The sequence below is a fragment of the Dipodomys spectabilis genome, unplaced genomic scaffold (genome assembly GCF_019054845.1).
Source record: "Dipodomys spectabilis isolate Male_0828 unplaced genomic scaffold, ASM1905484v1 ptg000234l, whole genome shotgun sequence".
NCBI classification, from domain to species: Eukaryota; Metazoa; Chordata; class Mammalia; order Rodentia; family Heteromyidae; genus Dipodomys; species Dipodomys spectabilis.
Genome location: NW_024870911.1, coordinates 648,070 through 668,956, shown reverse-complemented (window position 1 = coordinate 668,956; position 20,887 = coordinate 648,070). Strand labels below are relative to the sequence as shown.

Here is a 20,887-nt window from a genome sequence, read left to right as displayed (position 1 = left end):
GCCTTTAGTTTTAAAGCTAAGGGACAGAGCCTAGGCCCTGAGTTCAAGCTTCAATTCTCATGCAACACACACACACACACACACACACACACACACACACACACACACACACACAGAGCATTATTTAATATTCTTGCTTGAATCACTGTGTCTTCCTTTTGTTCAGATATAGCACAAAGTCTTCAACACAGTGTGCCTTGCCTGTTTTTTTTTTTTTTTTTTTTTTTTTGTGTGTGTGTGTGTGTGTGTGTGTGTGAAAATACTGTACAGAGGGGTTACAATTACATGGGCAAGATAATGAGTACATTTCTTATCAAGCATTGTAGCCTCCTCCTTTGTTTCCCCTTCCTATCCCTTCCCATCCTCCCCCCACCCCCCCAACCCAATCCTCCTCCCCCCCCACCAAAGTTGTAAAGTTTGTTTTTGACATCTCATTTTTGCAATGGGTCGACCTGTATCCCTATTTAAACAATTTGTTTTTTTCCTTCCCTTCCACAAATTATTCCGACATCAAATACAGTGAAAGCAGGGGTTGTACTGTGGGGGAGGGACATACAAAGCAACAAAGAAATAATCTTATAAATGTGTTAGAAACAATCACATGAAAGAAAAAAAAACATTTGAATACATATCTTAGGGTTCATTTCCCTAACATCAACTTATCTGACATTTTCTGCTTAACTCAGGCATATACTAGTTATTGCAAATAGGGGAAACCATGGGACCTATGTATCTTTGGACCTGGCTTACTTCACTTAATATAATTTTTTCCAAGTCTTTCCATTTCCTAACAAATGGGGCAATGTCATTCCTTCTGATGGAGGCATATTATTCCATTATGTATATATACCACATTTTCTTGATCCATTCATCTATTGAGGGGCATCTGGGTTGGTTCCATATCTTAGCTATGATAAATAATGCTGCAATAAACATAGTCTTGCTGGTAGCTTTAGTGTGGTCTTGTTTGTGAACATTTGGGTAAATGCCCAAAAGTGGGATTGCTGGGTCATAGGGGAGCACTATGTGGGGTCTTTTGGGGAACTTCCATACTGCTTTCTAAAGTGGTTGAACAAGTTTACACTCCCACCAACAATGCAGTAAGGTTCCATTCTGTCCACATCCCCTCCAGCATCTGTTGTTATTAGAGTTCTTGATTATAGCCATTCTAACTTGGGTGAGGTAGTATCTCAATGTTGTTTTGATTTGTATTCCTTTTATGGCTAGAGAGGTTGAGCATTTCTTCATGTGTCTATTGGCCATCCTTCTTTCTTCTTTTGAGAAGTTTCTCTTTAAGTCGTTAGCCCACTTATTTATTGGGAAGTTGTTTCTTTGAAGATTTGTTGTTGGGGGATTTGACTTTTTGAGTTCCAGGTGTATTGTCTGTTTTAATCTGCCTTGTTTACCTTTTTTTCTGCCCCAATGAATGACCCTCAAGGCCCCAAACCGAGCATGCCATTTTCTCTAGAGTCTGGATCAATGACACAGCCTTTTTGCCTTCCCCACTGTCTGTTTGCACATATCCAGATACACTTGCTCGTGGAGAAACTATCTCAGTCTAAATTCTTACCTGCTTCTTGTTTAGGTTGGATGGTACTAGAACCCCATACTTTTTGTTGTTGTTCGTCATGGGGCTTGAACTCTGGGCTTGAGTGCTGTCCCTGAGCTCTTCAGCTCAAGGTAAGCGCTCTACCGCTTGAGCCACAGTGTCACTTCCGGTTTTCTAGTGTTTTATTGGAGATAAGAGTCTCACAGAGTTTCCTGCCCTGGCTGGCTTTGAACCTCGATCCTCAGATCTCAGCCTCCTGAGTAGCTTGGATTACAGGCGTGAGCCACCAGCGCCCGGCCCCATACTTCTTATGATTATAAAACTACCTGGGTTGCAAAGGTGACCTGCTCTACCATCTATTTCTTCTCCATACCTTTAGGTGAAATTGGGCATAATATCTTTCTCTTTTCATTTCACAGTAACTCAAATAATGCCAGGACTAATAACATTTTGCCCAGTGATTAGATGAATGAATATCTAATTAACTAATTAATTGTAATTAATTCTTCCTATTTAAACTATGGCTACTTCCTTCAGTAGGACCCAGTCACAATGCTGTAAATTACCACTTACTTAGTATGTAGGATGCATTTGTGAATTGCATTGTGGTGTTTAAATACTAAAATACAAAACCATGTCGCCATTGCTATACCATCTCTTAGGGACAAAGAAAGTTGTTTGTTTGCTTTTTAAAATAAGAAATCTGCATGTTCATCTCCCTCGTGGCTGATCTAGTTTACCTTTGGCTACTGGGTTTTGTCCCAAGCCTAAGGATAGGCATAGGTGTGATCATTGCTTCTGCTTCCCTGTCATGGAGCTGCCTTGACCATTGCCTTGCAGTCTTTCCTCCTGCCCCACATTCTCTGCCTGTCCTCCTTACCTTGTGTACTTGGTCTATTTTCCCCTTAGCATTTGCTGCTGACTCAGGTTATATGCATTTACTCATTTCACTTACTGTTCTTCTACCCGGCCGAAGCGTGCACTCTACAAAGATAAACATGTTTTTCAAGTTCCTTTGCAGAAAAGATTCTTGTCTGCCTCAGGCAGCACAGTGTAGATGCTCAGAAACATTTGAATGAATGGAAGAATGAACTCTGGGACTCAGCTAAGGCAGTGGTATACTCCGTGTCTACAATTCCAGATTCGGAGTATTTGTGTCTATCTTGTCAACTGTAACATTTCTATGTAACATTTCTCAAACTAAAGATTTGGTGAAGCAACTAGCCAGTAAGTCTATTAGGGAAAGCTGATGAATGCGCTTGGATTTAGACAAGAGTATCTCAACAAGAAAGCTAAAGTTAAATGTTTGAAGACATCACATTCTGATAAATAATTAAGAGCAACGCAGAGGGAAATTTTATGACTCTATGAGTCCTTTAGCTCACAGAAAAAAAAGACACATACTAAAAGTTGCATGTAAGTAAATTCTTGATTATTATGATTATTATTTTAGAGGAAATTAGAGGAAAGCACAATCAAAATGGCTGGGATTCCTTGTGAAACATACCAAATATGTACTAATTATTTGCCAACAACTGAAAGAAAATATGTTTTAAACACCTATAAATACTGGCTCCAGAAACTGACCTGTGATATGGTATTCAGCATCATGTAGCTTTGCATCATCTTTCCTGCCAATTTCATCTGTGATACCGAACCCAGGTAGAATGGAATATGAACAGAGGCTCTGGGGTAGGTAGAACTAATTAAGAGCAAATAGCAGGACAAATCACTTGACTTACATATGGAGAATGTAATACAATATGGATACAGAAAAAAGGAGGATTTCCCAATAAAAGCTGCCCATGCTCTAGCTTGATGGTCAGCCTCATTCAGATCCATTTTAAAACAGAGAAGGGAAGAAGGGAAGAGAGAGGGAGGGAAAAAGGGAAGGAAGAAACGGAAGAGAGGGGGGGAGGGGGGAGAGAGAGAGCGCTATGTTGGGTTCCATGTGGATTTTTACTTATAGACTATTGAGTTTTCAAAGAGAAACTGAGATTTCTAAATTTGGGCAGAATAGAAAGGCTGCAAGGCTATTTCTATCTCTATTTTTGACATGTAGCACAATGTTTTCACAAACCACCCAGAACTAAAACTAAGGCTATTTCTACTCATGAAAAAAACTTAACTTGATATTTCTAGAACTATTAGATAAAATAAACTGCTTTAGGGTTTGATCTATGTTTTCTTTAAACTGTTCCATTCTCAGCTCCAGGCATGCAATGTGGTTAATAAATCTTTTTTGGCAGTTGGACTGAGAACCTTAAAGTCATATTCTTACAATATTTTTGGCCCATAGAGGAAGATTTGGCAAATCTAACAATAGGGAGATGTCAATTACTTTGCCTTGGTCAGCTTGGTAATTAGGATCAACCAGGGGCCATCTCTTTGCAAATATTTTGTTCTGGAGACAAGCCATGTGTGAAGTGTCTTTTCTAGAATGTTCCATATTTATGGAATTCCCTATCTGCCATGGGGTTTCATTGAAACCTATTCCATTGATGTATGTCATCTAGCATAGATTGTCTGTTAACTAGATTTTTAAGTATCCAACTGCTTTTTGGTTTGTATCAGTTTTTCATGAAATCTTAATGGTTCTCAACTACAGATGAGTTTTGCTTCTCAGGGGATGGGTGATGTATCTAATGGCATTTTTCATGGTCATGACTAGAAGGATGGAAATATGAACAGGATAAATTTCCTCCAATACACAGAATAACCTTCTTCATTCAAAGTATCAACTGTTCTAAGAGAGAGAAATCCTGGTTAAGACATAGGTGATTTAGCATAAAGCTGATGTAGTCAATTCTTAATTTTTTATTGGCATACATTAATTGTACCAAAGGGTTTCCATATACATATATAATATATTTTGATCAAATTTATCCTCTGTCATCTCAGTTTTAAACAATTTTAGTGCATTTGGTTATTCTGATTTCATAAATGCATATGATTGCATGCATATAAATGGTATTGCTGTCAATTTTGTACAATAATATAATTATTTTAAAATTTAATTCTTTTAAAAGGTTAAACCAAATTACTACTTCTGCCTCTGTATGTGTGCATGGAGTTCCTCACTTTGCTACCTGAGTTCCTTTTCCTTCCTCCTCAGATTCTAGGTTTGGAAGTCCTTCCTTTACAAACCTCTGTCTTTCACTTCTCACATCTCATCAATATTAGGTCTCGTTTTGGGTAAAATTATCTCCAGAATAGCTTTTAAAGCTCTTCTTCTCTTTATTTTACTTACTCTTCTTCCCGTTAAGGCTTTCATTATATCTGTCTTATTCACCTGTCCATCTCCAGTTTTTTCCACTACTCCACCCATACCGAGTTGCCAGAATTATTTATTGACAATGCAAATAAAACTGTATTTTGGCATTTTTCTGCCATCTTCAAATGGTAAGTTCAAGCTCCTTAATATGGCTCATGAGGATTTCTGACAATCCTCTCAACCATACTCTCTCTTTAACTATAAACATTATGCTTATATGTTTATTGTATTCTCTGCTTATAAGACCCTTCATCAACCTATTTCCTGTGATATTTCCATTAAAATTGAATGACATAGTTGGAAATTGCATTAAGTGACTTCCACAAAACACATGATACAAGTTGGACATCTGAAGCATTTGAAGATAAATGTGGTATTCCTTTGAGCTGAGCTACACATTTTAGAGACAGAACAGAAGGAAGATACTTGCTCCAGCTTTTCCATTTTAGCAAGTTAAGACACTGTCATAATAGGAAATATGGTGGTGAAAAGGATGATAATAAGTTGGATACATAGCAATAATACTATAGTTTTTGTAGAAATAAAGTCAAATTTTCACCAAGGTGACATTTATCTCTCCTTGATTGTGTGTACTAGTATAATGGAATACAGACATGCAAGTTGTTGTTCTGCAAGTGTTAGAGATAGAAGGATGTAGTTTCAACCTTCCTGCTAATGCTGGGATCCACCTGACTCTAGAGTATTCAAATGAAGATACTTACTATCTCTTGAAACTAAAACAGAACACAAAGAGAATGTCTTAAGTTGGGCTAAGAGTTTAATTCTATTGCAGACAGCAGACAATATTAAGAGATAGAGGATTTATTGGGTACTTAAAAATATCTTAACATAGTGACAGATATTCTATGTACTTATCTTCAGGTACGTCTAATTAGACAGCATTACTATGTCTACTTTACACATGATAACGTTCCTTTCAACATGGCTATAATATCATTAAACTCCTAAGAAAAATTAAGAATTTGTTATGTTACTAGATCTTACCCAGGCAATTCTATACAAGTAAATTTCAATATAGAAAAGAAAAAAACATTAGAGAACAAAATGCCATCCATTTTCTTAGTGAGTAACTTTCAGGATGTGTTAGAAGCCTGTTGCTTATCACCAAGTTTCAGAACTGATGAATCCCATTGAAATATCCACAGCCCTTAAAATAAAATGAAAACTTTTGAGCAATACCTTTAGGAGTCTGTTGGTTAGATTCCCAATCAACCTTTAAGTTTTGTTTTTCCTCCACTGTCTGTGCCCAGGTTACTTTGATCTTCTTTCAACTATTCCTACATGGCAACCCATGGACTTTCTTACCTTGGTACCTTATTATACATTCTTCTTTTATGACTTTTCAGTACCCTTAATCTCAGCCAAAATGTCACCCTCAGAGAGGCCATTCCTAGCAGTATTGAAAACAATAACCCTTGTTTTCTCACATGGCCCCTTCTTCCTGTAACATCTATCATCTTAGTTTTGAGGTGGTGCTATATCCTGATAGATATTTCCCTCACCCCATCACTTCCTTCAGCCCACACCTAAGGGGGAAAAAAACCCACTAAAGAACCCAAGAGGGAGTTTCACATTTTCCTATGAGTATTTTTTCTCATCAAAAACTAGATAAGATTAGGGCTGAAGGAAAGAAGGAGTGGAAGATGATGGGCTTCCATTGACGGCATAGACAGAAGAATGGGGAGCAATACCCATAATGTCAAAGGAAGAAGGTCCTTGCATTGTCAGAATCCAGAGAAGAGCGCAGAATCTTCAGTATATGCTGCCCAGCTAGTGAAAAACTGATAGCCTCTGGGCAACTGCTCCCAATCCATAGCCCTGGGCTAGAGAAGAAGATTTGGGTAAAGAGGAAAGTAATGTTGCCACGGAGACAGAAACTGTTAGGAGGCAGCCATAAACAAAAGAATGCAGGCCATCAGAAACTGGAAGGAACAAGCAAAGGATTTTCTGTCAAGTCTGTAGATGGAGCCTGCCTCTGTTGATGGTTTATTTTGGGGCTCCTGAAACTAGTTTGGGACTGTTGACTCCCATGAATATAAGAGAATACATGAGTATCAGTTAAGTCATCAAGCTGGAGGTAATTTGCCACAGCAGCTTTAGGAAATGAGTACTTAATTCTCTGGGCAATGGAGGACTGAATAAAATCAGTGGGAAAATTTCCCTTAAGTTGGTACAAATGGTGCCTTGCTCTTACATATACAATTTATCTGAAGGTACACATTGTTACCATCTTTATCATATTCTTACTCTCTACCAGGCAGAAAGTTACATGGGGGTTATTAAAACTATCTTGTTTTGTTTCCTGCTCTATACCCAGGGCTTAGCTTGGTAGTGATGCATAAAAATCACTGTACAAATGGTTGTTCAACAGTTGAAAAGCATTACTAAAATAACATCTCAGTAATGAGAAAAAGACAAGGGAAAACTCGTTTACAAAAGGGTAAAATAGTCACCAAGACAAAGACTGTATCAGAAGTTACCTGTTACAAGTAAACTAAGGAGAGGTTTAGGTCAATATAACCCAATGCATTTGTCTAGAGATTTGTCCTTTTACCCTTACTGAGGGTGAAGTCTTCCAGTACATACTTTCAGTCAGTTTTACCAAGATATCTGGGTAGATGCTCAAACTCAGATTAGTCTATTAAAGGGTGAGGGCAAACACACCTGGCATCGTTCTTTCAGGCTGATGGCAGTGGATAGGGATATGGCCACTCTAGCCTTTTGGGTTTTTTTTGGTTTGGATTTTTTTAACTGTATTTTTTTTGTCTTTTCTTTTTTGGTACTGGCGATCGAACCCAGGACCTTGCACTTGCTAGGCAAGTGCTTTGCCACTGAGCTACATCCCAGCCCCACTCTAGCCTTTTGGATGTGGGAGCTGTTATTACTTGTTCCTTTTGTGATGGTGTAGCATTTGTTAATTCTGCTTTTTAAACTAAAGGACCTCTGTCGTGAGGCAGCTGAGACTGAAAAAGACTAGAAAGCTACCTGCTTAATATTGCAAAATGCATCAGCGCTCACACAGCATCCTGTCCTTTTGAAGGTGACGGGGAGAAAGCAACGTACTTTTACATTTCTTAGCTCCTCCAAACATGAATGAAATGTCACATGGTACAATCCAGAGAACAAAACACATTCACTACTTATCTGAAATCACAGCTTGCAATCCTATGTAATTGTAAGCCAAACACTTGGCTGCTAAGAAAGGTAAGGAAACTGCCAATGATGCTGAAGACGAGAGATCGAGATGTGAAAATAACTTTGAGGCCTCTCAGCGTAGAATTTACTTGAAGATCTTCAGCCCACAGGGGAGTTAGAGGTCGGGGCTCCATCCCTCCTTTATTTATGTCAGTCCTTTCTAATAGATAAATGTGTTTTGATGGTACTGTGGACCGAGGGCGTTCAGTTTATTTAGAGAGGATGGCAGCTGTTGAGATCGCACTCTGGTGCAAAGAGGGATGATGATGTAGTCATGTATGGAACAATCTCAAGCTCCAACTGGTCGGATCCCCACAGTATTCTGAGTCATTTTAATGAAAGTGAACTTCTTTCACAAGTGGTTCTTAACTTTGGAAAGTTCCAAGTCCTTTTTGAATAGCTGAATGCATCAAAAACTTACTTACTTACATCCATGGAAGAAAACATCATCTTTTCTACATTGTACAAGAGTACTCATTTTCTCATGGCTGTGAAACTTAGTTGCCATTGAATGATGATTGAAAAAGCTAGCCATACTCAGAAAGCTTAGCTTTGCCCTTCTGTCGCTGTAGGAGCTTGGGCAAGTTAATAAATTCATCCTTCTTCATTTTCCTTATTTGTGAACTGAAGATGATATTAATAGCATCTTAAAGGTGGTGAGATAATAATAAATTCACGATGTGAAGTGCAGCAGTGCTTGGCATCTAACAAGTATTTGTGGAGCTTCAACTATGTACACAGACTATTTTTATACTTGAGTCCCAGCACTAAACAAGCTTTTTATTATGATGCCCACTTGTAATTGTGAGATTTCCAATTTTCTTTGAAATCTCAGAGGGTATTTCATGACAAGTAAAACGTACTTTGGAAGATGGGTGCTGGTGGCTCATGCCTGTCATCCTAGCTGTTCAGGAGACTAAGAAATGAGGATTGCCATTTGAAACTGGCCCAGGCAGAAAAGTAACTGTGAGACTCTTATTTCTAATTAACCTCTCAAAAACCAGAAGTGGAGGTGTGGCTCAAAGTGGTAAAGAGTTAGCCTCGAGTAAAAGAGATCAGGGACAGTGCCTAGGCCCTGAGTTCAAGCCCCACCACTGACTTAAAAAAAGGGGGGGCTGTATTTTATCTTCACGTTGACAAGATGAATTTTACGATTGTATTTCAAATTTCTCCTCTGGGATGCTATAGCTTTACATGAGCTCAATTCTAGAGTTCTAATTTCTGCCTCAGCCTCGTTCCTCACCTGACACCCACCCTGCATCACTAATTTGGGCTGTGAGTACTCACCCTGAGCTTAAAATAGGTATTTATAAAATGGGAAAAAGGCCAGACTCGAGGAAAATAATTTATTCTGTTCCATTCCTGCACTGTTATTCATTCATCTGTTATGCTTAAAAACCCATTAGCAATGTGCATATACTGTATCAACAGCTTTATTTAGGCTTCACTGTAAAGTTAGGCAAATGAAACTGCAATCCCCCTTCCAATGGTGTCCTGAAAGAAGCTTGGATTTCAGAAGCTGATGAAGGGTTCTGAACAGTAGGACATGTATTTTAGAGTTCTCATGCTTGTATTTTGCCTTTTTACCCTCTGGCTTCCTCCCTCCCTGAATTCTCTGCCAGAAATACCATTAAGATGCCATATTTGGGGATGACATTTGTAAATTTCTCCCTTTTAAAAGTTATTGTGGAATAATTAGGAGTTTATGGGAAGTAAGAAAAAGTTATAGGAATGTCATATGAAACTTTTACCCAAGCTTCCCCAAGATTAACATCTCACAAAACCATAGTGTAATCGTAAAAGCAGGGAATTAACATTGGTACAACCACAGAACCCACTCCAATTTCACTAGGACTGGCTTTTAGAGTAGTTAACATACCCCAGTAAAATCTGAGGTTAATTCTATATGTGTGCAATTTGGATATGATCTGGAGAGTTTAGCAATATGCATTTGCCAGTGTGTGTATGTATGTGTGTGTGTGTGTGTGTATGTGTGTGTGCACATGTGTGTAAAGAAAGAGAGAGGAATACAGAGATAGAGAAACAGAATCACACAGAGAAAACATTCTTAGCTATACACATTTCATGGTTTAGATGGGGAAATACTATGTCAACACTGTTAATAAACTTTAAAGTTATGAGTAAATAAAACATACTGTACTAGGCATCTAATCTCACTGAGGAAGAATGTCTCATGAATCCTCAGACAGTAAGCAGAGCCCACTCTCCTGCCTCAGTGTATAAAGCTGCGTGTATGCTCGCGTACTGGCGACATGATATATGTGCTAGTCTCAGCAAAATCCCGCATAAGGACATAAAATCAGAGTCAAGGTTGGGGGGGGCGGGATCTTGGGGACAACTGTTCCTACCTTCCACACGCGCATCCATGTAGTTTGAAATACTTGTGTTGGATGGTCTTCTAATCGCTGGGTAAAACTTCAGATGAGCATGCATTTTTTGCCATTCATTCTTTCTCTACTTAGCTTTAAATGAGCAAATGTACTTTATTAAAGATTTGTATGGAAACACAAAATACCCTGAGAAAAAAAACATGCCAGAACTATCACAATAACTGACTTAAAATTATACCACAGAGCCATAGTAACAAAAACAGCATGGCACTGGCACACACACAAAATAAAAGACATATAGACTTAGCCAGACAGAGGACAAAAATAAACTCACACAGACATCTGATTTTTGATAAAGGAGCTCAAACCATACACTGGAGAACAGACAGCCTCTGATGCAAAAACTTGTTATTTGCATGCACTACTGGATGTTTTTTAATGATGTATCAAAGGTATTTATACCAATGTCCCTACAATCATATTAATATTTCCACGATCACACACATGCACACAAATTTGCCTTGTATCATTCCTAAAAATCCACTACTGTCCCCAATAATTTTTCAAACTTTTATATGTATCTATTTCTCCATGATTCTGTACACATATAGTTAATTTTCTGGCATATGGGCAGGACTTCAATAGAGCTTAATTTAATTAGGCTTATTATACTATGCCAGTGGGATTTTTTTTTCTATCCTGACTTATCACCAAATACATTTACTGTCTATGCTGGCTCCACTTTGGCTGCAACCTTTATAAATAGTCTTGGAGAGTTTTTTTTTTCAAAATTGCTTGACATAAACAGCATAAATGGCAAAAAGGAGATTATTAGAAAGCTATAAATCCTAACTGCAACATTTTGACCTCCTATTAACGTTAAATTTTAGTTTAGCATTCAGCTGTACTTTGTATAAGGCTGAGAGCTGACATAAGAAATAAGTACTCCTACACAAAAGGCCTCTCTGCATTTCCTATAAAATTATATTAGGTGATTCAATGTTTCATTTATGAAAATCCCATGGGAAATATCTTGTGGTACCCAAAAGTAGGGGAGGAAAACAAACAAAAAAAACCACCAACATCTCTCAGTGAAAGCTGAGCTGATGTAAGTTTCCTTCTGTTTTGGCTCATAAGACTTAGCTAAAAAGAAAAAAAAATCAGTTGATCAACTGCTGTGTCTTTTCTTCCCTCTTTCCATGCTACTTTATTATTTAACATCCCATGTTAATAGCTCCGTATGAACATGTCAGTTTTTTGCAAGACAATGTGACCTAAATGAAAACAAACAATAGACAAATAAAGATAAACAGACATTTAAGGTTTCTCCCCAGATGTTTAAAGATACATGGAATAATTTTAATTTTTTAAGCAAGACAGTTGGTAATTTTCTTCAATCATACTGAAGCAACATTTTTTTTTGTCTTCCAAATCACTTTCTTCCAAAATCTGTCCACTTTAGAATGAGACATCTCTCGTATTGATTTTTCCAAATGGTATCTTAGTAGAAATAGAAATCATTTTATCATTTATTTATCTCTCTCTGCTTCTCTGCTTCTCTGTTTCTGTCTTTTTGTGTTTTTGCTTTTCTTTCTGTCTCTGTTTTTTGCTGTTTCTCTGTCACTCCTGTCTCTCTCTCTGTCCCTCTCTCCCCTTCTGTTACAGGGCAAAAAAATCATTTCATCATTTTATTATTTGTTTTAATTAACTACTGCTACCTGCTTGAGCTTACTTATATTAAACCCAGTGTTAAAAGCCTGGGGTTTTAAAACTGAATTAACCAGTGTTGTATGATTATAAGCAAGTTATAAAGTCAAGAAGTTTCTCACTTATAGAAAAATACCTTTGTGATGAACACTTGATAAATATTAGGCACTGTTAAAATGCACTTTTAAACACTTTAACATAGGCATGTATAACATATTGTTTAATTGCCTTAAATGCCACATTTTAATCTATAACTTTAGGAGCTAGAGAAACTAGGCTTGTATGATCAGCCCCTTTTGTGTAAGAAAGTCAGTATACCATGTCCTCAGTAAGAGCATTTTTTTTTTTTTTTTTTGGGTCCGGTTGTGGGGCCTGAACTCTGGGCCTGGGCACCGTCCCTCAGCTCTTCAGCTCAAGGCTAGAGCTCTACCACTTGAGCCACAGTGCAACTTCTGGCTTTTTTTTTTCATTTTGCTTATGTGGTGCTGAGGAATCAAACCCAGGGCCTCAGGCATGCAAGGCAAGTGCTCTACCACTGAGCCTTCTTCCCAGCCCCAGTAAGAGCATTTTTATACTTATTTCAGTGAATACATGATGTCATGCCTCATAGCAAAATATGTAAGAAATTGGCCTTCATTGATATTATTAGTGGTCTTTTAAGTAGCATGATCATATGTTGCAAATAGAACTTAATTAGTGGGATTATACATTTTAAATATATTTGGAATGTTAAAATCCCATGGGTACAGGAACAGGGTGTAAAAATCTTAGGGAGACTATACAATCACAGTAGAGTGGGAGGAGGGATAGGAGCAAAATGTGATCACTAAATCACCCTACTTTCAACTGTCAGTTTAACAGAATTTCTGGTTGCCTAGCCCTTACCCTGGTATATTATCTCATCTGAGGTATGAGGTTTTTTTCTCCAAAATTCAGACTTTGCAAAAATATCTGAATATTCTAGAAAGTGGGATTTCCTCAAATTAGTAGAAAAGGTTTTAAGAGTCCATTATTGCCTTCCTGCAATGGTTACTAGCAGATACTGATATGCATAACAGAATTTGTTTTAAGATTTACCTTTAACTTAAGTAAAAAAAAAAAAAAAAAGAAAAGAAAAGAAAAGAAAAGAAAAAGCAGTGTTACTGGGGTTATAACACTCACTCAACTCAATGTTCCCCAGCAGCCATGCTTTCCTAGGGAAAAAGTGGATATCTAAATTACCACAGAGTGATTCTTCAATGACAATTTTGACTAACTTTAGTTTTCAATCAGTGATCCTAAGGTAAGTTGCCATTCCCCTTTTTGCTGATAGTGAAACTCAGGCTTAGAGTATCATCCTATACCTGTAATCCTATGGATATGGAGTGGAAAACCCAGGTCTGTGTGAGTCCATTGAGCCATTACTCCCTATTGCTTTCCAGGTTTCTCACAAGATCATTGCAAAGAATAGATGAGGGATGGTACAATGACAACAGCCCTGCTCCTTGGGTTAAACAGAAGCTCTTCAGTTCCCCTCATGCATTCTCAGTCAATTAGCCACCAAACTGATGTCATGAGCATCTAGTGTACAAGTGTACAAATACAACTAATAGTGATATGGTTAAGTATTTTTGTTTGCCATTTTCTCCTGCTGCTTTTAAGTCTGTACCTTTTCTTGACCACTCCCACTCCTAGTATATTCAGAGAATCTGTAAATTCTGAATCATAGGTTACTGTGTGCCATGTGTATTTGATTCACTGTGGATCCCTTAACAAGAAAGCTCACTTCTCAAAGCATTAGTTAAAACATACTTTGAAAACAGTTCTAATGACTGAAATATCAATAGAAATTTTATCTCAAACCATGATGGCATAGGAAAAATAAATGAAGATAATTTTAAAATTGGAATTCATAGATTGATGATTTCCATATTCATTGGAGAACAGCGACATCAAATAAAATGTTCCTGGTAGTGTAAAACTAGTAGTCAGATTATAAACAAAAAGCATATACAAAACTAAAAAGTACAGAATTTTACTCCATATTTGCCAATAAAATCATCACATCCTAAATGTACCCTATCTTGGGTATTATATTTTAAGCGTAAGTCAGTATGCCTACCAAGAACCCAGATCTAGTTTATATACTCAATGTTAAATTCTTAGAATAGATGGGGAAATACTCATATAGTTCTGTTCATATTTCTGCTAAAACTGACCTTCTTAGATTATTTTATGTGTGACATAAGTGGAAGTTCTGGAGCTTCATTTCACAGGAAGTTATCTCTGTAGTAATTCATAATGTGGATGCCATAAGGTATAATGACATCCAAATAACATGAGCATTTGAAAAATAATAAAGTATCTTAAAGTTCTATGCATTTGAAAAGGTCAGATAAGTTGATGTTAGGGAAATGAACCCTAAGATATGTATTCAAATGTTTTTTTTTCTTTCATGCGATTGTTTCTAACACATTTATAAGATTATTTCTTTGTTGCTTTGTGTGTACCTCCCCCATGGTATAACCCCTGCTTTCACTGTATTTGATGTTGTTATAATTTGTGGAGGGGAAGGGAAAAACTAATCGTTTAAATAGGGATACAGGTGGACCCATTGCAACAATGAGATGCACAAGGCGTTATGTGGAAAATGAACTTTACAGCTTTGGTGGGGGGAGAGAACTGGATGGGGGGACGGGGGGGGGGAGGATGGGAAGTGATGGGAAAGGGAAACAAAGGAGGAGGCTACAATGCTTGGTAAGAAATGTACTCATTATCTTGCCCATGTAATTGTAACCCCTCTGTACAGTATTTTCACAATAATAAAATAAAATAAAAAGTTCCATGCATTTTAATTTCTATTTTAAGTTACTATTATTTAAAATGCTATGTATTTTAAGTTACTAATTTTTTTAAGAAACTATAATGTAGAAAGTGAATAGATAATATAATTAAACAATTGGGGGGAGAAGTTTAGACATTTTTATTATATTATAGCTACCGATAGAACTTAAAAATTTTGGGTACACGTCGTCCCTTTTTCTTTGTCACTATTATAGAAAAACATTAAAATTACATTAAAATTACTACTCTTTCTCGAGTTAAAATGAAAAGCATCCATATTAGGAACCCACTTTGCCCTTTTTACAATGTGTATCTTTGCTTAGAGCAATTTTGAAAGGTGCCTTGAAATGATGATATTCTCTTAAACATTAATTCATTTACAAAAGTTCTAGGGACCAATTCTGAATGTTTGTAGAGTTTTGGGGGATTAATTTCTAAACTGGTTGCTATTTGTCATACCTGAACGAGATTAAATGAGATTTTGAATATAAAATGACTGCTTTTACTGGGCTTAATATCCATGAAAGCTCAGGAAGCTGGTTGAGTACAAAATCATCATCTGTTCAAGGATTTCAAACCCTAACTTCAGTAATAGCAGCAGCAGACATTTAAAAAAAGAAAATAAAGGAAATGTACTTAGGGAGAAAATCTCTGGTTATTTTGTGAACATACCACTCCATTCACTGACAGCAGCTGGTCTCCTCTTTTGAGGCCTCCATGTCTTTCAGCCACCCCTCCGGGGATGATGCGAGAGATATAAATTGGCGAATTTTGTTCCTTTCCTCCCATCACGTTAAAACCAAGGCCTTCATCAGTCTTTGGCAGTTCAACTACCCGAGGGTGGGAGTGGCCTTCACTTGCTGCAAAAGCTGCCACTGTTGCCTGGAAGAAAAGATGGTCTTTTTGGTAATAAAACAAGGGAAGTAAGGCAAATCGTATGCATTGCAGGGAGCAACTTAGGCAAACTGCGTGTATTTCTACAGCACTCTCTGTTGAAGAAAGAACACCAAATGTCTTCATTTAGATGCCATCTCGGAGTCATTTCTGTGGTGAATCCCCATCTACCTATTTTCAGCTTTCCAGAGCTTATCCGGCACGATAAACATCTCCCTCATGAATCTTTCACTATCACCTTGGATGAGTGAAAATGTTCCAAATCTAGGACTCCAAATAATTTTCATACATACACTATCTAGTATTAAAAAAAAATTGTAGACATTATGTTGATAATGAACTTTACAACTTTGCCCGGTGGGGAGAAAGAAGTTGGGGAGGTGCGGAGAGGGGGGGGGGGGAAGGGGGGGGGACGGGGGGGGGGGGGGGTGAGGGAAGGGATAGTAGGGGAAAAACAAAGGAGGGGGTAAGAATGCTCGATAGGAAATGTACTCATTATCTTACTCATGTAACTGTAACCCCTTCGTACAGTATCTTTACAATAAAAATATATATTAGAAAATTTGTTTGTACTTTAAATATTTATGATCACCTTATGGGCAGAATGCGTGTGGTAATTTTCATGGAACATGCATTCTAACTTGGTGCTTGCCCATCAATGTTCGTAAATACTATTCAACAAACTGAAGAACACTTTTAATACAGATTGTTATGATACAGGTGTAATCTTGTTATTGTAAGAACACTGGTTTAATAAATAAGACTACTGGTATAACAAATAAGACCACTGGTTTAATAAATATGAGGCTTTTTAAAAGCAACATTCAGGATGCCCAAAAGAACATAAAAATTAAAATGACACTGAAGATTCAAGGCAATTATTTAATATTTAGTACCATTATAACATATTACTATGAGAGACCTTTACTCTGACTCAAGATTTCTTCCCTACTTTTCACATTCGTATTTCAAGTACTATAATGGCATAGGCCAACTTCATATATGGAACACATAATTAAATATGGCAAATTTTTTTCCTTTAAAATTCATATGTTAGTTTCTTTGAGTAAGTTCAGGGAAATAACTTACCATTAGTTACTGCCACCCCCACCCCATGGAAATAACAGCATTGGAGAAGGTCAAAAAAAGGTCAAAAAAAAAAAAGATTCTGTTTGACTCTTAGTTTCCACTTGCATTAGCCTGATTTAACCACAGTTGATTAGATGCCCACGGTAAAGGGATTTACTCTACACTGTGAAAATATTGATTCTCAACTGCTGTACATTCTTTATCCACACATGGCGTTATCACATCAATTCAGCATTATGCTACTGCCTGCATTTAGTGAGAGCTACTGGCTGACATGGAAATAATGGCTTGTTTTAGCTACATGCATTTGCTCATGCAAACCTTGTTGTCATGCATAGGGTTTAATGGCTGACATGGATGCAATGCAGACAGCCCAGAAACAACCAGAAAATATTGTGCTATTGCAACATTATGCTGCTATCCTGCTGTTCTACATGAATAAGAAATGAGAATGGCAAAACACTACATAATTCACTTTCCCTTTAATTAAACCATGTAGGGATCATTTTTCTCCGTGTCTTTACTTCAGTACGAGCAAAGCATGATGCAATGGTAATTATAACCCCCTTTGTTTTTTTTGTCCCAGTTAGAGAAAAAAAAAAAAGAAATCAACTTACAAATCTACAGTGTTCAGTTACAGAATGAAAACTGAAAAATCAGGGGAGAAACCATACAACAGGTGATATAATGCAAAAGAACTAGAGGGAAAATTCTGATTATATTCACTGGATACTTACTTTGGGTATGTTATTAGAAAGATAAAAGCTTTTCAGAAAGCAAGTCATGTTCTATTGAAACATTTCTATAAGTTGTGAAACAGAAACTGCAGTAATTTAAAACTACTATTGTTTCCTGATCTATCATTCAGAAAATCTCATGATTCTATTACTGTATCATTTTCATTAGTAGAGTCTCTGCAATCTCTGGATCCGAGTTTTTAAAAAGCAAAAAGTGTTCATTACTACAAGAGATGACATTTAAACCAATGTTACATTCTTCAGCAGTTTACCCACTGTTCAGCTGAATGCAAGGAAGGATTGATCCTGAGTCAGAGGTATCAGGTTAGCTCTGTGCATACCTAGCTATTGTCTTTATGTCAGTGCAGATAAATCCTCATGCACTGAGCAGAATACAAGTTCTTTCAGATCACAGGAATGTGCCAGAAAAACAAGTATTTTGGACAGTGAACCAGTAGATTTGCTTGTGCCAAAATGGACATTTAGCGAGTTTAATGAAATCATTCTCCTTTCTTAAGCTACAGAAGCAGCAGAAACGTTCAATTTTCCATTAGGAGTTTTACCTGGGAAGTAGTACTGGTTCTAGACTCTGGGCTGCCACTGATGTCTAAATTCTCTTAGTGTACACACGAGAATACCTGAAACACACACGCGCACAATCAATTACTACATCACTGGGCTCAAGTATAGTTTTAAAGTTACTCAAGCCTTACCTTTGCTGTGGCCCTTGCACGGAACTCAGGACAGCCATTAACAGTTATCGTTTCATGCATATATTGATACACCTAAAATATTCACATGAAAAAGAGTGTGTAAGAATATTATGAATAGCAAATCTTTTATTACAGATAATATATTTTCATTTTAGGACCCAAACTCTATCACATGAGAAATAGGACTGAATCAATTATTGTGATGACTTCACCAAACATCTTTTATGTTTGGTGGCAGCTTGGAACAAGCAAGGTAAACTCATTTATTCAAAAGTTTTAAATTAATCTACCCACCTCTCAATGTTAAAAACCTACCAATGCTAACAATCTACTTTTACATTTTGTTTTAGATAAAAACTGCATTGTCAGTAAAGTTTGTCTTTCATTTTTAACCATATCTCTAGTTCAAAAAATGTTATTCATTATGTATATAGTTACTTCCTGAATTTGGAAATATTTTCTAAATTGATATTCTCCAAAGCTAAGATAACAATCTTTCTCTTGGCTCAAACATACACTGTGTTGGAAGGTATGTTGCTGTCAATGAAATTTATCATAATTTGAACATTTATAACATAATCTACTCCATAAGCCTCTTTTGCTTTAGTGTGAGCTGGTTGTATCATCAGAGTCCTTTGAACATAGAAAGAAAAATGGCATCGTAGAGTAATGATAAGGAAAGGGAGAGATACTTAAAATAACTTAATGCAGAACACATCAGCTTCCAGTTCATACTAAAAGTTAGATAAAGGGTAGAGGTAACATTTCAACCATGAAGTATGTTGATATATATATATATATATAGCTAACTAGTTGGACCAACGCTGAAATTTTACAATACAACTGATCAATGGTGTGGTCTGTTTTGTTACACGGATCCTCTTTCTGCCCATTTAGAAAATGCATCAAGAATATTTATTTATTGGGGTCATTTTAATTTAAAATACTTCCAAAGTATCTGGATGCTAAGGACACCCTTTAAATAATAGCTATTTTGATTTTAGATTATTGTTTTAGACCCAGCTATAGAAACCTTTGAAACCTGTTAGATAAAACTGTTTTCTGGCTGCTTGTGGTGGCTCAGGTTTGTAATCCTAGCTGGTCCAGAGAGAGAGAAAGAAATCAAAAAATCATGGTTCAAAGCCAGCCCTAGCATAAAAGTACACAAAATGACATGTCATTCAATGATTCGGTGCAGTGGTGTTTTGTCTATCATCACCAGTGACAGGATGGTACAGCCCAGTATAGCTAGGCACAGAGGGGGAGAGCCTACCTCAAAAATAACCAAGGAGAAAAGTAACAGAATGCATGACTCAAGCACAAGACCCTGAGTATTATTAAAGAAAATCAAACAAAACAAAGTGAAATAAAACACTTGTTTTCCTTATTCTTTTTTTTTGGGGGGGGGGGTCCGGTCGTGGGGCCTGAACTCTGGGCCTGGGCGCTGTCCCTCAGCTCTTTTAGCTCAAGGCTAGCGCTCTACCACTTGAGCCACAGTGCCACTTCCGGCTTTTTTCTTTTTGCTTATATGGTGCTGAGGAATCGAACCCAGGGCCTCATGCATGCAAGGCAAGCGCTCTACCACTGAGCCACCTCCCCAGCCCCTTGTTTTCCTTATTCTTGCAGGACTAAGATTATAAAATGTATTAATATCAAAATAAACTGAAATAGGAAGAATGACTAGTAAAGGTTTGAAGAAGACACATGGAAAAGTTAATAAGGCTTTATATATATTACATATATATGTATTGGATGGTATGCTCATTTTAAGTCTAACTAGTAAAGTTGAAAATATCTATTGCATAATGTTCAGAAGTAACACTCAATCTCAATTATTCTGGAGTATTTTGGAAAAATGGTCTGTCATTTATTTTACTAGAAAATGAAATAAGCAAACCACTACTGAATGTTTGAAGGGACATTTCTTCCTCTCTACTAATCTTATTTTAAACATTGAGGTTACAGGTCAGCAGAGTGAATCCAAAATTTGATTCATTCATTGGTTAACAACCACTTGCTGGGTGTCTGGGACATCTGCTATCCTACCATTTTTTGGCTTTCTCCTCATTTCTCAAGACAATTTGGTTGAATCTCTACTATAGTGATTCTTCTTTCCTTGGTGACATGGATAGAAGGAAACAGACAAAATTATCTGGACTAGAAGCGCAGGAACACAATTCAGAATCTACCTTGTAGCTCAGGTCTTCTAACTAAACAAACAGCTATATTTGAAGATCTGGATGATGATAAGAACAAGTTTACAGAGTATCTAGAGAATGTGCAATATGTCCAGGTCACCAGAGTAGCTGCCACACATATTTCTTTGGAAAAGTTCTATTTTGTTTGGTACAAAGAAAATTCCACAAACAAATTCCACTTATTTTCTCTAATAGTCCATTACAAAGAGAATAATTTTCTTTGCCCTGTTTCTCTTGTTAATGAATTCTTATAACTTATACTTCAATTTATCTTGGCTTTTGCTGAAAGCCCTAAATTAGCTGTCTATGGGATCTCCCACCACCAATATTATTCAG

The 20,887-nt window shown here is 37.0% G+C and overlaps 1 protein-coding gene across 3 annotated transcripts in view; it reads right to left on the bottom strand.

Annotated features, from left to right (window-relative positions):
* The window catches only part of Lin7a (lin-7 homolog A, crumbs cell polarity complex component), a 134,335-nt gene that overhangs the window by 24,097 nt on the left and 89,351 nt on the right, over positions 1–20,887 (bottom strand). For 2 of the 3 annotated variants that reach the window (XM_042698605.1, XM_042698603.1), the window contains 2 exons: positions 18,354–18,425; positions 15,593–15,802 (listed from right to left, as the gene is read on the bottom strand). In XM_042698605.1, coding sequence (XP_042554539.1) covers positions 15,593–15,802; positions 18,354–18,425 — 282 coding nt within the window. Of the gene's footprint in view, positions 1–15,592; positions 15,803–18,203; positions 18,279–18,353; positions 18,426–20,887 lie in introns of all 3 variants that reach the window. The other variant, XM_042698604.1, reaches the window with a different exon arrangement.